This window comes from Nyctereutes procyonoides, unplaced genomic scaffold (genome assembly GCF_905146905.1).
Source record: "Nyctereutes procyonoides isolate TBG_1078 unplaced genomic scaffold, NYPRO_anot_genome, whole genome shotgun sequence".
NCBI lineage: Eukaryota > Metazoa > Chordata > Mammalia > Carnivora > Canidae > Nyctereutes > Nyctereutes procyonoides.
Genome location: NW_026575020.1, coordinates 34,971,556 through 34,987,740, shown reverse-complemented (window position 1 = coordinate 34,987,740; position 16,185 = coordinate 34,971,556). Strand labels below are relative to the sequence as shown.

Below are 16,185 nucleotides of genomic sequence, written 5' to 3'. Positions count from 1 at the left end.
TCTTTCCCAGAACCTTTTCTGGGTGGTTTGTCAAGCCCCAAACCCAGAAGTCATTCTGGATTCCCTCCCCCTAGTCCTTACTAGCGGAAGATCTCGTCAGCTGTCCTCTGATGGGGCATGTGCATGGCATAAATCCGCATCTGTCACCCCTTTTAACGTCATATTTTAGGCCATTGTCCTCTTTTGCTTCGTTATCCTCCTGACTGGTCTCCTTTCTTCTCTCTTGCTGACATCTCTGCTCGATTTAGCAGCAAGAGGGACCTTTTAAATCATAAATCAAGAAACAAACTCCTTGAACTCCTATAGTAGTCTTCCAGCACACTTAGAAAAACATCCAAGCTCCTTGGGTTAATTGTACTTGACCTGCCCAGGCCTTTCCAGTGGCCCTACTCATTTCATTGGGCCCCAGATTTACTTCATCTCTTAGTTTCCAAAATGCCAGATGTCTCCTGCTTTACATTCTTTGCTCTTCTCAGTGTTGGAAGGTACTTCCCCCAGAACTTACAGAGCTTTCCGCTTTGCCTCGAGGCTAGGTTCAGAGACTGTGCTCTAGGACAGTAGTGCCCCTTCTCTTAAGTTCCTGTTTACTTTTGTCCTGTTGCTATCACCAGCTGGAATGATCTGACTTGTTGGCTTTCTACCTGTTTTGGCCCAGCAAAATGTAAGTGCCATGAGAACAGGGACCTCCTCTAACTTGTTCACCTCTCTCTACACTGTCTAGAACATTCCTAACACGAAGGAGGTATAGATTCAAAAGAACAGGTGAGGGAAGAGTGACTGTATCACAAGAGTGCCAGGCGCCGAATCAGCTGCTTCAAGAAGCCATACTGGTGGGGGCACATCTGTCAATCTGTGCTTTCCATTTCAGGCAAAATCACTTCAGCCTCCTGTTTCAGAAAAGCAGGGACATCAGTGGAAAGAGTCAGATCCCGTAATGGCTGGAATCGGGGAGGAGGTAAAGTCATTCCTGCAGATTTTGTGCAGAAGTTGCTCTGACCGTGAGACTGGAGTGGCTCTGAGTGCAGCCTCATGCATGAACTGGCATTCAGCCATGATGCACCCCAGGGGTGTGTGCTCTGTGGGTCCAGAGCAGTGACAGTGCTGCTGTGCCATTCACACCGAGGGGCTTCCTCTTTTGTGGCTTCTGCAGATTGCACACTTTCAGAAGGAGTTGGGGGAGCTGAAAGCCCGGACTTCCAAGGCCTGTTTCCAAGTGGGTACTTCGGAGGAGATGAAGATGCTGCGAACAGAATCTGATGACTTGCACACCTTTCTTTTGGAGATCAAAGAGACCACAGAGGTCTGTGCTTACTGATGTTCTTTCTGAGTTGAATTACACTTCAACAGTTGCTCTCCATGCACTCCATGGGTGTACTTTATTCTTTAAGGACCCTGGTGTTGTTTTTTTTCAGAACGATGAGTAGTTTACCTAGGACTGCCCAAGTTCAGGTCCTGTCTTTTTTTTTTTTTTTTTAAAGATTTATATTTATTTATTTATGAGAAACAGAGAGAGAGTGAGGCAGAGACACGGGCAGAGGGAGAAGCAGGCTCCATGCAGGGAGTCCGACGTTGGACTCGATCCCGGGCCCCTAGGATCTCACCCCAGGCTGAAGGCAGTGCTAAACCGCTGGACCACCGGGGCTGCCCTGGGTCCTGTCTTCAGCACTTAACACATTATGTGACATTAGGCAAGTTAATGTAGCTACTCGAGGTTTTAGTGTTCTCCTATAGAAAATAGAATAATAATAGTTCTACCCCATTGACACACACCAGCCATTCTGTAAAAGTCTATTATAGTCACTAGTTGAGGTATATTTGAAAATTTACCATATTTTGTGATAAATTGCTTGGTTACAGAGTTAGGTTTAAGAGCATATACAATATAAAAATATCAAGTATTTGTTGTTAATAGTATTTACTGTGTTACTATTTTTACTGCTTACTCTGTGCCAGGCACTGTGTTATCTCACTGAATCCTCAAACTGTCCTGTTTGGTAGGTGCTATTGCTCTGTGTCTCTTGCAAGTCATGCATCTGAAGCATAGAGAAGTGAAATAATTTGCCCAAAGCTACCCAGTTACAGTGTGTCAGTCCCAGACTGTCTGCCCCCAGAACCCTACACTTTTGTTTTTGTTTTTTAAGATTTTATTTATTTATTCATGAGAATACACAGAGGAGAGAGAGAGAGGCAGAGACACAGGCAGAGGGAGAAGCACGCTCCATGCAGGGAGCCTGACGTGGGACTCGATCCCGGGTCTCCAGGATCACGTCCTGGGCTGAAGGCGGCGCTAAACCGCTGAGCCACCCAGGCTGCCCCAGAACCCTACTCTTAAAGCATGCTGGGAAAGACGAGAGTTCTGCAGGGTGTCAGCAGTGGTTGTCTTCAGGTACCATCACATTCTTTGGTACCATCAGTTGTTCCATCAGTTCTTCTTACTCTCTGAGTTTCTGGTCATTAGAGTATGTGTTTTTTCAATGAGGAGGAAAAAAATAATTTTTAAAAAGTGAATATTTGTATTTTTCTTACTAAGCAGTGAACTACTTTTTTGTATGAATTTCTTTTTATATACTCACAGGTGCATCATGTAAACTACTTGAGAAACACCCAACAGTTGTCCTTGATCCAGACAAAAAGGTTTATTTCTCAGAAATATCACTCCTTGTCTCAATATGTCCTTGTACCTTTTCTAGTCTCTTCATGGAGATATCAGTACCCTGAAAACGACTTTACTTGAGGGCTTTGCTGGTGTTGAAGAAGCCAGAGAACAAAACGAGAGGGATTGTGACTCTGGGTATTTGCACTTGCTCTATAAGAGACCATTGGATCCCAAGAGTGAAGCCCAGCTCCAGGTAGGAGAATCCAGTCCAAATGAGCTGTTTTCTCTATTTAAGATTTTATTTATTTATTTGAGAGAGAGAGAGAGGGAGAAGCAGGCTCCCCACTGAGCAGGGAGACCAATACGGGGCTCAATGCCAGGTCTCTGGGATCATGACCCGAGCTGAAGGCAGGCATTCAACTGGCTAAGCCACCCAGGCACCCGTTTTTTTTTTTTTTTTTTTTTCTTAAGATTTTATTTATTTGAGAGAGAGCCAGAGCGCTTGCAAAAGCAGAGGGGAGGGGCAAAGGAAGTGGGAAGAGCAGGGAGCCGGACATTAGGCTTTATCCTAGGACCCCTGAGATCATGACCTGAGCCAAAGGCAGATGCTTAACCAACTAAGCCAAGGCATTCCCCCCCGCCCCCCCCCCCAAGTGAGCTGTTTGAAACAAATTCCTACAAGTCAGTTCTCCTTTGTGACGTCTTGATTCGGATACCTGCCCTTAGGAAGTTGTTGCCTGTGAATAATTTGCCGACTTTCCATAGATGTCCTTGGCTGTGACAAAGAAAAGAGCACTTCTCCACTTCATGTTTTTTTAGGATTAAAACTGACATTAGAATTCTTTCTTTTTTTGTTTTTAAAGATTTATTTACTTATTCATGAGAGCCAGACAGAGAGAGAGAGGCAAAGACCTAGGCAGAGGGAGAAGCAGGCTCCATGCAGGGAGCCTGACGTGGAACGCGATCCCGGGTCTCCAGGATCAGGCCCCGGGCTAAAGGCAGCACTAAACCGCTGAGCCACTCAGGCTGCCCTGACGGTAGAATTCTTTTTTTTTTTTTTTTTTTTTTTTTTTTTTTTAGAATTCTTGATTAAACTTTAAGTTTGGTAGAAAGCATACTGTGGAAAAAATGAATTTAAAAATATATTTATCAAATCATGTATAATAAGATTTCATGTCACAACCACTCGTTGAGCACTAAGTACCGTGCTGGGTGTTTTTTGCACATTATTTCTAGGCTTCAAAACCAACTGCTCTGCAAGATGAGAGTTACTGATCCCATTATACAGATAAGGGAGTTGGGCCCCATGGTCTAAGGAGCTTGCCCATTATGATGATGTTAGTAAGAGTGGAACCAGAGCCAAAGCTGCATCTGCTGGGGCTCTTTCCTGTACACCATACTTCAACATACTTCTCTCATTTATTCATAATTATTCTCTGTTGTAGCAAAATCTGATTTTTGTTTTCATCTTTTAGTTTACTGAAAATTGTCGCGTCGTAAACTTTAGCAGGGTCACCTCCTCCTCCCTCCTCGCATTTCCCCAAAGCCCTGGTAGGAAAGGGTGCATGGGTGGCCGCTCTGAACTTCCTTACCTAAGATGTGAGAAGTGTGTGAGTGTGACGAATCCCCTCCTGTCTTGAGAGTTTGACACTGTGGATTCCTCACTTTCTGTCATTTCCACCCCTTACCTGTCAATTGACTGATAGTAGGAAAATAATCCTTCTCCTGGAGAGGTTGAGGAACCCCTGCTGTGTCTCTCAGCCCTTGTGGTGTTGCTGGAGGACTGTGGGTGTTTACTATCTTAGCAAGACAGAGCAGGCTCCCTGCCCGCCCCTCATCAAATTACCACCTCAGTGTTGCATCTAGATACACTTCATTTCTTCTTGTGTTTTCACCTCTTGCTGTGTGTCCAAACTAAAGAAAACTATGCAGCTTTGGGGGAACACTTTCCTCATTCAAAAGGAAATGCTATTTTTTGCAGAGTACTAAGCTGATAATAATAGCTAGCATTGAGTACATACTATGTACAAGAGAAGGATAAGGAAACAGATACTGAAACTGTGCAGGAGTCACCATGAATAGATGCTGGGCCTGGAGTCTGGTACAGAGCCTGCACTCTTGACCAGTGCACTGTGCCCTGCCATCCCTGCAGCTGATAAGTAGTAGTAGAAAAGGGACATATAAACATAATGTGGGCTCTGTTGCTATGGCATTGCTGCAGATGAGGGAGTAGCTAAGTCACAGAAGAAGTATCTGTGAGAGGCCTTAAAAGAGAAGTTGGCTTTTCTGGTAGACAGAGTGGGAGGGCACTCAGAAGCAGCAGTGCTCGCGAGCACCTAAGACCTGGTGGCACCTTGAGTTGCTTGCAGCAAAGGACCTCCCTGCATCCTTTCGAGTAGTGAGTTGCAATTTATACTTGATGCTAAGATTACTGCTACTTCCTGGAATCAGCTTGGCTCTTTTTATTTTTTTATTTTATTTTATTTTTTTAAATTTATTTATTCATGTGCAACACAGAGACAGAGAGAGGCAGAGACACAGGCAGAGGGAGAAGCAGGCTCCATGCAGGGAGCCTGATGTGGGACTCGATCCCGGGTCTCCAGGATCACGCCCTGGGCTGCAGGCGGCGCTAAACCGCTGAGCCACCCGGGCTGCCCTGGACTGAATTCTTTAATTTAAAGAAAATTACCACAGGCCTAAAATAAATAGGTGTGAATTTTAGTTAATGATCAATTCCATTTCTAGTGCTGATACTATATTCTTTGAGAAGAGATGAGTTTTTCTCAACTGGTAAGAAGACTATGTGTACTGTGCTAAGAATAGGTTCAGATTTATTTTCAGCACTTTTGGAGGATAATTTTGTCTGTATTACATTTAATTTCATGGGTGGGAGAGCAAAAGCTGAATGGCTGTGCTTTTGGAACCACTGAGTGCAGTGGAAAGTTCCTAGAGCATGTTGAGTTACTTTATAGGAGCTGACAAATGAGAATAAGCAACAGTATTTGTTCCCTGGAGCCTGAGGCCAGCACATACAATCTGTTTCCTTGTGCTTTGTAACTGCTTCTCTGTCACAGTTAAAAAGGTTGGATTCTGTCGTTTTGTTTTAATTATATGTTCTAATGATTATATGAAAGCCTCTTGTGTTTTCTTTGTTATGGCTCTCAGTATAAAAATATTGCAAAATTATTTTGATTGTTTCAATACACCCTCCTCCAAGCTACTGGAAAACTCATTTGCTTTCTCATTTTTTTCTTGTAGGAAATTCGGCGCCTTCATCAATATGTGAAATTTGCTGTCCAAGATGTGAATGATGTGCTAGACTTAGAATGGGATCGACATTTGGAACAAAAGAAAAAACAAAAGTGAGCGAGGGCTATCTACCACGGGTTGCAGGAGATACTCTATAGCCTTTTTAAAAGATGATTTAGGGGCATTGATTTAAAAACCTTAAAATTCATTCTCTTTGACCCAGTCACTATATTTCTAGAAATTTGTTGTACAGATACAATAACAACATTTGCAGCAGTTTACATAAAAGAATTCACATTGCAGCAAAATTTACAACAGTAAAATTAAATTCAACTTACTATGTAGAAGTTAGAGGAGTGGTCAGATAAGTCTGGTCACATTTTTTTTCTTAATGCAGAATATTATGTAATCACTTTTTTTTTTTTTTTTTTACAAAAAAATATTAAATATATTTTGTGGGGCAGCGGTTTAGCGCCGCCTGCGGCCCAGGGTGTGATCCTGGAGACCCAGGATCAAGTTCCACGTTGGGGTTCCTGCATGGAGCCTGCTTCTCCCTCTGCCTGTCTCTCTGCCCCCTCCTCTCTCTCTCTTCCTCTCTTTCTCTGAATAAGTAAATAAATATATTTTGTGTATTAAGTGAAATTTACAAAATAGGTAATCATATAATGGTAATTATTAAATCCAACATAGGGAAAAGTAAGACAAAAATCATACTGGATGATCTCTGGAAATCTAAACATAGACAAGAGGCTAGAAATAAATTTCACAATATTTGGTTATATCTGGGAGATGGGATTAAGAGGGATTTTTCTTTTATATTTTTCTGTATATTCTAAATCTTCTTTTTAAGGAAACATTCCTAATTAGTGTGGATAAGTTAGAAGGAAGAGAAGAAGAAAGGCACAGGAAAGCTTTGTTACTACCCTGGTCTTCTATGCCCGGGTGTTTTGTTGTATGTCATCTGTTTTCCTAAAGGAATAGAAAGCAGTACATCATGAGAACAGTGAGGTACCCACAGGAAAGCCGAGAAACAGATCAGCCTCAGAATGCTCAGTTTCTGAACCACCTATACCTGATGAGTGTGATTAGCCCTGTAAAGAAACAAACCAGGAAATGATCTGTTTACTTGTTTATGAAGTTGTGGGATCACAGAACTTGCAAGTGGGACAAGTTGGGTGTGATGGCAGGGGCTGGGTTACAATGTGCTTAAAATTAAGTAAACAGAATTTAATACATTATATTGTACAACATGTTGGAAGGCTTTGTACCTGACTTGAGAGCCTCCATTTGGAGCATAGATAGGGGAAGGTAGAGGTGAGCATTGACGCCGTAGGTGCTAGTCAGGGGGAGGATTCTGTGCCTGGGCACTTGTCCCCTGGGCAGTTGGGCCCCATTAGAGATTTCACAGCTCACTGCACTGGTCTGAATTCACATTCAAGTGCTTGGGAGGGAATGGCTTGACCCAACAGCGGGAGCCTTCTGTTCTGCGTGACAGATGGATTTCTCTCTGCTAATTAATAAATTGGCTTCTTAGAAAGTGTATGATGCTAACAGAGAAACTGGGCTTTTTTCTCCTTCATGACAACCATGGATTTTCCACTTCATATGTCTTTTTTTAAAAGTTCCTTTTCTGCAGAGATTTAAGTTCATAAATTTATAGTTTTCTAGCACATCTCTGTCTTTTGAGTCTTTCTAGATATTGCTGTACCCTACTGAAATGCCTTCTTAAAAATTTATGTTGAACCGCCCTGTCACCGGAAAGAAAGGGACCATTGTTCCTTTCTTGTTTTAGATCCTTCAAGTGGGGTACCTCCCTGTTGCCAAACTGAGTGTTTATCTCCATGTTTCTTCACAGCACTCTAAAGAAATGACTCATCCTCATAGACCTCTAGTGGACCCCAGGGCTTTTCTTTTTAGTGTAATTTACATGCAGAAAAATACACAAACCTTAAGTATATAACTGAATGTATCACCTCTCCCCCCTGTTTTTAACTCTGCCTTCCACCCTTTTCTTCCCTGGAGCCTCTGAGGTTTGGTCTGATTATGCCATCTTTTGCTACAGGCTCAGCCTGTTTACCCTAAGCTTCTCCTTCCTCATCCTGTATTATCCTTGTAAAGCTTTCATCCCTTTTATGTTCTGGTTAATTTACCATTGCTGCTTGACCGCTGGGTGTTCTACATTTTGTTCTTTCACTATTAGAATTGTAGTATTTGGACCATTCATGTCAAGTTCTTTCTTTCTTGCTGTCCACAGGCGCTTGCTTGTGCCAGAGCGAGAAACACTATTTAACACCCTAGCCAACAACCGGGAAATCATCAACCAACAGAGGAAGAGGTTGAATCACCTGGTGGACAGTCTCCAGCAGCTCCGTCTCTATAACCAAACCTCCCAGTGGAGCCTTCCCTCGGATGTCACCTCCCAGAGCGGAACTCCTGGGTGTGCAGGGAAATGGGCCAGTCCGTGGTGCTGGCACTTGATGAATGTGGTTGAAGGGCAAATAACCATTTTGGGGTCAGGTGTAAAAGTCGCAGAGTAAAAAAAAAAAAAAAAAGTCGCAGAGTAGTTCAGATGTGGGTGTGCAGGTGACTCTGCTGTCACCTGTGTGAATCTGGTCAGATTTCTCACCCTCTGTGATCCTTTGTTCCTTTGCCTAAAACATGGGAGTAGCAATACCTGCCTCCGGGGATTATTGGAGAGGTAAATTAAGTGTGCCAGATGAAATAGGTGCCAATAGACGATGGCAGATTTTATAGAGACATTGTTCTTTTGAAAATTAACTGGTAGAATTAGGTGGACTAACGTGTCTAGAAGCTCAGGCTTACCATTTTGTTTGAGTAGAAACTTTCAGACTGTTTGCCCCTGAAGTTACCAGGGTATTTGTATGTTTTTCCCTCTAGGCTGAATGTATACATCCTGGTTGCCCTTTGTACTAAAGCGCTTTTAGTGCTGCGTTTGCTGGGAGATAGGGAGCAAGGTGTAATGTTGAGATTGTAATCTCTTTCCTTTTGAATTGGTTATGTTGATTGATGGGTCAGATTTCCCATCTCTATATTAAGGAGGCTTTCATCTCTGGCACTTATATTTGGGGAGATTTCTCAGGTCATAGTTGATTTGTAGGGTAACACGATCCTCTTTTAGTTTTGACAGTGATCTCGAGAGTCTCCGTAATGCTTTGTTGAAAACTACCATAGAATCTCACACCAAGCCCTTGTCCAGAGTGCCAGGTAAACACATTCTCATCTTCAACTCTCTGTATTCCCTTCTATTGACGTCTTAAAATCCAAGTCTGAAGCATTTATGGGTTCATGTATTTCTTGCAGCTAAGCTGTCCCCTGTGAAACAAACCCAACTGAGAAACTTCTTGGCCAAGAGAAAGACCCCCCCAGTGAGATCCACTGCTCCAGGTAAAGGGAACTGGTCCTGAATTTTTTTAGCGTAAAACGTGCTGTACCTGGTATGGAAGTAGAATGGAAGGAGGAGTCTATGAGTGTATCCATGTTTGCGTGTCTGTGTTTTCCTGTAGTTCTTTTTTTTTTTTTTTATTTTTAAATTTTTTTTATTTATTTATGATAGTCACAGAGAGAGAGAGAGAGAGAGAGAGAGAGGCAGAGACATAGGCAGAGGGAGAAGCAGGCTTCATGCACCAGGAGCCCGACGTGGGATTCGATCCCGGGTCTCCAGGATCGCGCCCTGGGCCAAAGGCAGGCGCTAAACCTCTGCGCCACCCAGGGATTCCTCCTGTAGTTCTTAATAGGAAATAGAGAAAGTGTCCCCAGAATCTATTGTCCATCTGAATATTGGAGTAGTGAGCAGCTTAGACATACTGAACAAAGCAGTTGAAGGTAGGTGCTGTGGCTCTGACACTGCTCCGTCGTTCTTTGGTTATGTGGTGGTAATTCCCAAGGGTTTAGAGGAGGCTGAGCTGGTGCCAGGGATCCAGGCCTCCTCTTTGGAGATGCTTTACTTGTCTAATTTGTATGGGGTTTTGGGCAGCCTGGGTGTCTCAGCAGTTTAGCGCCACCTTCAGCCCAGGGTGTGATCCTGGAGACCTGGGATCGAGTCCCGCATCAGGCTCCCTGCGTAGAGCCTGCTTCTCCCTCTGCCTGTGTCTCTGCCTCTCTCTCTGTGTCTCTCATGAATAAATAAATAAATAAATCTTTAAAATAATAATAATAATAATTTGTATGGGTTTTTTTTTTATTATAAATTAATTTTTATTGGTGTTCAATTTACCAACATTGTATGGGGTTTTGAACAGAATTGTAGTGAGATGGGGGAACTACTTAGGAAATGGCAAAAAAACTACTAATTAGAGAATGATGGCAAAACGCACTTGCGGAAAAGAAGCCATGTGATTAATGAAAAAAATTTTTGTCATTAAATTATCTAGAGTATTGCCTCAATTTTCTTTTTAAAAAATACTTGTCGGGACGCCTGGATGGCTCAGCGGTTGAAAGTCTGCCTTTGGCTCAGGGCATGATTATAGTTCAGGGATTGAGTCTCACATTGGGCTCTCTGTGACGAGACTGCTTCTCCCTCTGCTTATGTCTCTGCCACTCTGTGTCTTTCATGAATAAATAAAATCTTTTTAAAAAATTGTCATATGGGGTGCCTGGGTGGCACGGTCATTTCTTGGTTTCAGCTCGGGTCAAGATCTCGTGATTGTGGGGATCAAGCCCCACCTTGGGCTCTTGCTTAGTGCAGAGTCTACTTCAGATTCATTCTCCCTTTCTCTCCCCACCTCGCCCCACTTGTGCGCACTCTATCTCTAAAATGAATAAATGAAATCTTTTTAAAAAAAATTATGTATAACTTTGTACAGAATGATGCTTTGCTTTAGTAGCACTCATGCTTTGCTTTAGTAGCACTCATATCTGCTTTTTTTTATTAAATTTTGTTGAGAGTTGAAACTTTTTTTTTATACACCCACAAATGCTTTTTGGTAATTAAAATAGCAGAAGGAAATTCAATTTAATCTTATGATTTTTCTACAACCAGTTAATGTTGAATTAGGTGAATAGTAGTCATAGACCAGGGAATTTTTTTTTAATTTATTTCTATTTATTTATTTATTTATTTATTTATTTATTTATTTATTTATTTCTATTTATTTATTTATTTATTTATTTATTTATTTATTTATTTTTTGTTTGTTTGTTTGTAAGTAGGCTCCATGCCCAGTTGTAGGGCTTGAACTCATGACTCTGAGATCAAGAACTAAACTGAGACCAAGAGTCAGGTACTTAACCAACTGAGCCACCCAGGCTACCCGACAAGGGGATTTTTAATACTTTTTTTTTTTTAATCTAAAGAGTACATTTTCTTGGTGTATGATTGGAAAAACAGAGAAAATTCTGAGGAAGAATAGAAAATAATTATCCCTCAATCCAAGTATGTCATCAGTTCATTTTGGTTTACTTCCAAACTTTTTTTCTTTACGTATGTAAATTTGATATTTTGAAAATGAGATTGGGGCTATAAAATGTGTAGTTTTGTGTCCTAACAAGTTCTTAATATGAAACAAAAAGTAAATATTGGTAAGGATATGGACAAATTGAAACCCTTGTATGCTCTTGGTGGGAATGTAAAATGGCACAGCCACTGTGGAAGACAGTTGGGTAGTTTCTTAAAAAATGGGAAAGAGAATTACCATGTGATCCAGCAAATCACTCATGAGTAGGTGCCCGAAAGAATTGTAAACAGGGTCTCAAACAGGTATGTGTGCACTCATCTTCACAGCAGCACTATGCACAGTAGCTGAAAGGTAGAAGCAAGCCAGATGTCCATCAACAACTGAATGGATAAGTACACTGGTGTAAATGTGCACCCTTACAAGGAAGGAAATTCTGATGATGTGCTGTGCTGTGGATGAACTTCGAGGACAACATGCTAAGAGAGATGAGCCAGTCACAAAAAGGCAAAACACTCTGTGATTGTGCTAATATGAAGTCCTTAGAGTCATCAAACTTACAGACACAAAAGGAATGGTAGTTGCCAGGGGCTGAAGGGGAGAGAATGGGAAATCATGTAGACTGGGTACAGAGTTTTGGTTTTACAAGATGAAATGAATTCTGGAGATGGATGGTTGCACAACAGTGTGGATATACTTAAAACCAGTGAAGTGTACACTTTAAAAATAGTTAAGGGGGCAGCCCGGGTGGCTCAGTGGTTTAGCACTGCCTTCAGCCCAGGGCCTGATCCTGGAGACCCGGGATTGAGTCCCATGTCAGGCTCCCTGCACAGAGCCTGCTTTTCCTTCTGCCTGGGTCTCTGCCTCTCTCTCTCTCTCTCTCTCTCTCTGTGTGTGTGTGTGTCTCTCATGAATAAATGAATAAAATATATATAAACAAACAAACAAATCACTTTCATGAGCCTTTCCTCTGCCTTCTCTTTTTTTTCTTTTTCTTTTTTTTCTTCTTTTTTTTTTCCCTCTGCCTTCGGTTTTTAAATATTGAACATATGCCTTGTAATGACTGCACACTATTTCCTGATATCAGAAGTCTGTAATTTACTTATCCAATTGCAGTTAAGTGTTAATCTTACTGCCAGGATTTTACTCAGAATATCCTTGTTCACAAATCTTTAACCACATCTCTGATGGTATCTTTGTAATAGGTTCCTTAGAAGTAAGTAAGATTTATGTAATTTATTTGCTCATTCAACAAATATGATTGCCTGTTTTGTCCCAGATATTGGTTAATAAGAGCAACATGGTCTCTAACCACATTAGACTTTCAATTAGGAAGATAATACAGACATTAAGCAGAAACTGCACATTATACTTATTTAAATCTAGGAAATACACCATGACGAATAATTCAGAGCATATAAACATTTAACTTTCAGTGTCATGAACTACACATGTACAGAAAAGAAAAAATAAAAATATCCATCTGTGTAACCTCTACCCAGATTAGGAAACAACTTTGTCGTTGCCAGCTTTCTAGCTTCCTCTTGTGCACCCCAGTCTTCTGCTCCCAGGAGGTACCACTGTATGGACATATATGAAACTGTGCCTTTGCTTTTATTTGTTTTTTTTTTTTCTTTTGACATTTGCAGTTTTTACTTAACTATTTTGAAAAGTTTCAAAACTCCAGGTGCAAAAATAATACTGAGCACCCACCAACCCTTCACCCATATTTCCTAGTAATGGTGGCTGCCGTTGCTTTATTTTTTTCCTCTCTACCACACATGCTCACATTATTGTTATTGTTATTTTTTAATATATTGCTTATAAAATACTTTCTTAATATAATAAAAATTAAGTTTTAGTTTCAGGTGTACAATACAGTGAGTGCATCAACAATTCTATACATTCCTCAGTGCTCATCATAATGTGTCTTCTTTAACCCCCATCACCTATTTCACCTTCACCCAATCCTCCACCTGCCTCCCCTCTGGCAACCAGCAGTTCTCTTTAGTGAAGAGTCTGTTTCTTGGTTTACCCCTCTCTTTTTATCCCCTTTGTTTCTTAAGTTCATATATGAGTAAAATGATTTGTCTTTCTCTGACTTACTTTGCTTAGCATTATACTCCCTATATCCATCCATATGGATGGATGGCAAGATTTCATTCTTTTCATTCTTTTTCTACTTGCACACACACCCTACATCTTCTTAATCCATTCATCTATCGATGAATATTTGGGTTGCTTCCATAATTTGGCTATTGTAAATAATGCTGCAATAAACATAGAGGTGCATGTATCCCTTTAAATTAGTATTTTTCTTTGGGTAAATACCCAGTAGTGCAATTCCTGGGTTATAGGGTAGTTTTGTTTAGTTTTTTGAGGAACCTCCATACTATCTTCCACAGTGGCTACATGAGTTTGTATTCCTACCAGCAGCGAACAAGGGTTGCTTTTTTGCCACATCCTCATCAACACTTGTTTCTTGTGTTTTTGATTTTAGTGATTCTGACAGGTGTGAGGTGATGTCTCGTAGTTTTGGTTTGCATTTGCCAGATGATCAGTGATGTTGTGTATCTGTGGGCCATCTGTGTGTCTTTGGAGAAATGTTTGTTATGTTAATGTCTTCTGCCCATTTTTGGTATTGAATTGTATAAGTTCTTTTTATGTATTTTGGATACTAATCCTCTATGGAATATGTCATTTGCAAATATCTTTTCCCATTCGGTACATTGTTTTTTAGTTTTGCTGTGCAGAAGCTTTAATTTTGGTGTAGTCCCAATAGTTTATTTTTGCTTTTGTTTTCCTTACTTCAAGAGACCTATCTAGAAAGATGTTGCTATGGTGGATGTAAGAGAAATTGTTGCCTGTGCCCTCTTCTGAGATTTTTAGGGTTTTGGATCCCAAATTTAGGTCCTTAATCCTTTTGAGTTTATTTTTGTGTGTGATGTAGGAAAGTGGTCCAATTTCATTCTTTTGCATGTAGCTGTCCCGTTTTCCCAACACCATTTGTTGAGGGAAAAAGACTTGACAATATTAAGCTTGGCAAAAATGTAGGAAACTGAAATAGTCATACCTTGATGTTTTGTGAAAGTAAAATAAGCTGGTACAACCACTTTGGAAAACTGTATAGAAGAATCTGAGGCTGGGCATGTGAATAGAGTACTTTTCCCCATTGCATATTCTTTTCTCCTTTGCCAAAGATTAATTAACCATATAATTGTGGGTTTATTTCTGGGTTTTTTATTCTGTTCCATTGATCTGTGTGTCTATTTTAATGTGCCAGTACCATAGTATTTTGATTACCAAAGCTTTGTGATATAACTTGAAATTGGGAATTATGATACCTCTAGTTTTGTTTTTCTTTTTCAAGATTGCTTTGGCTATTTGAGATCTTTCATGGTTCCATGTAAAGTTTAGCATTGTTCTAATTCTATGAAAAATGCTGTTCGTGTTTTGATAGGGATTGCATTAAATGTGTAGATTGGTTTGGGTAATACATTTTGATATTTGTTCTTCCAGTCTGTGAGCATGGAAAGCCATTTCTTTGTGTCATCTTGAATTGCTTTCATTAATTTTTTATAGTTTTCAGAGTACAGGTCTTTCTATTAGTGTTTTTTTTTTTTAATTTTTTTTTAAATTTTTATTTATTTATGATAGTTACACACACAGAGAGAGAGAGAGAGGCAGAGGGAGAAGCAGGCTCCATGCACCGGGAGCCCGATGTGGGACTCGATCCTGGGTCTCCAGGATCGCGCCCTGGGCCAAAGGCAGGCGCCAAACCGCTGCACCACCCAGGGATCCCTCTATTAGTATTTTTGGTGAACTATTTGAAAATAGGTTGTCAGCTGGACTCGTTACTCCTAAATATTCCAGCATGTGTCCTTGAAGAACAAGATGTTCTCTTACACAATAATACTATGATCAGATTTAGGAAATGTAACATTGACAGAACATCTAATATGCAATCCATACTCAGTTTGCCAACTGTCTTTCTTATGACCTTCATAGCATCGCTTTTTTAAAAATCAAGGATCCAATCCAGGATTGGACATTGCACTAAGTTCTCACCCTCTTTGGTCTCCTTAACTTTGCTTATTTGGTCTGTTTTACTACCTGAGCATGTCTTCGCAGACACTGTCATTTGGTGTTGCCTATTTTGGGGGGGGGGGGGGTTGGATGCTGTGTATATCTGTTTGTTTATTCTCTGGGTGGATTTCTCTTGTTCCACATCGGTTTGTAAGAGTCATCCATGCCATCATAGGTAACTGTGATTTGTTTTGTTGCTGTGTAGTATTCAGCTGTATAAATGTACAGCATTTGCTTATCCATTCTCCTCTTAGTGGACATTTACTGTTTCCAGTTTCTGGCTGTAATAGAACAGAATATTGTTCTGAACATCTTTGGTCACATGGCTAGGAATGGAATTGTGGGCTCATACTCTGTCCACTTGCCCAGCTTCAGTAGATTCTCCTATACAGTTTTCCAAAGTGGTTGTACCAGCTTATTTTACTCTCACAAAACATCAAGGTATGACTATTTCAGTTTCCTACATTTTTGCCAAGCTTAATATTGTCAGCTTTTTCCCTAACTTTTAGCTACTCTGATGTAACCCTTGTATGTGTTACCAAGTATTTGGTTAATAGTTGACTTTTATAAAGTGTGCGATTGCATCTTTTGCTCATTCATCTATTGGGTAATCTGTCTTACTGATTTATGAAAGTTCTCATTCATTCTGGATACCAGCCCATTGTTGGTTATATGGGTTGTAGGTAGCCACTTTGTTGCTTTTCCCCCTCTTTATCATTTCTTGATATCTTGATATCTTGATGTCTTGATATCATGACATGACATATCATGTCAAAACAGAAGTGCTTTGTTTTATTTTATTTTTTATTTTTTAAAAATGATTTTATTTATTTATTCATGAGA

At 40.5% G+C, this 16,185-nt stretch overlaps 1 protein-coding gene across 4 annotated transcripts in view; it reads left to right on the top strand.

The window, feature by feature from the left end:
* The window catches only part of NUP214 (nucleoporin 214), a 101,273-nt gene that overhangs the window by 24,070 nt on the left and 61,018 nt on the right, over nt 1-16,185 (top strand). For all 4 annotated transcript variants that reach the window (XM_055316553.1, XM_055316548.1, XM_055316550.1 and 1 more), the window contains exons 15-21: nt 869-955; nt 1,151-1,300; nt 2,691-2,849; nt 5,855-5,958; nt 8,100-8,282; nt 8,985-9,070; nt 9,167-9,250. In XM_055316553.1, the coding sequence (XP_055172528.1) occupies nt 869-955; nt 1,151-1,300; nt 2,691-2,849; nt 5,855-5,958; nt 8,100-8,282; nt 8,985-9,070; nt 9,167-9,250 (853 nt within the window). The remainder of the gene's footprint in view (nt 1-868; nt 956-1,150; nt 1,301-2,690; nt 2,850-5,854; nt 5,959-8,099; nt 8,283-8,984; nt 9,071-9,166; nt 9,251-16,185) is intronic.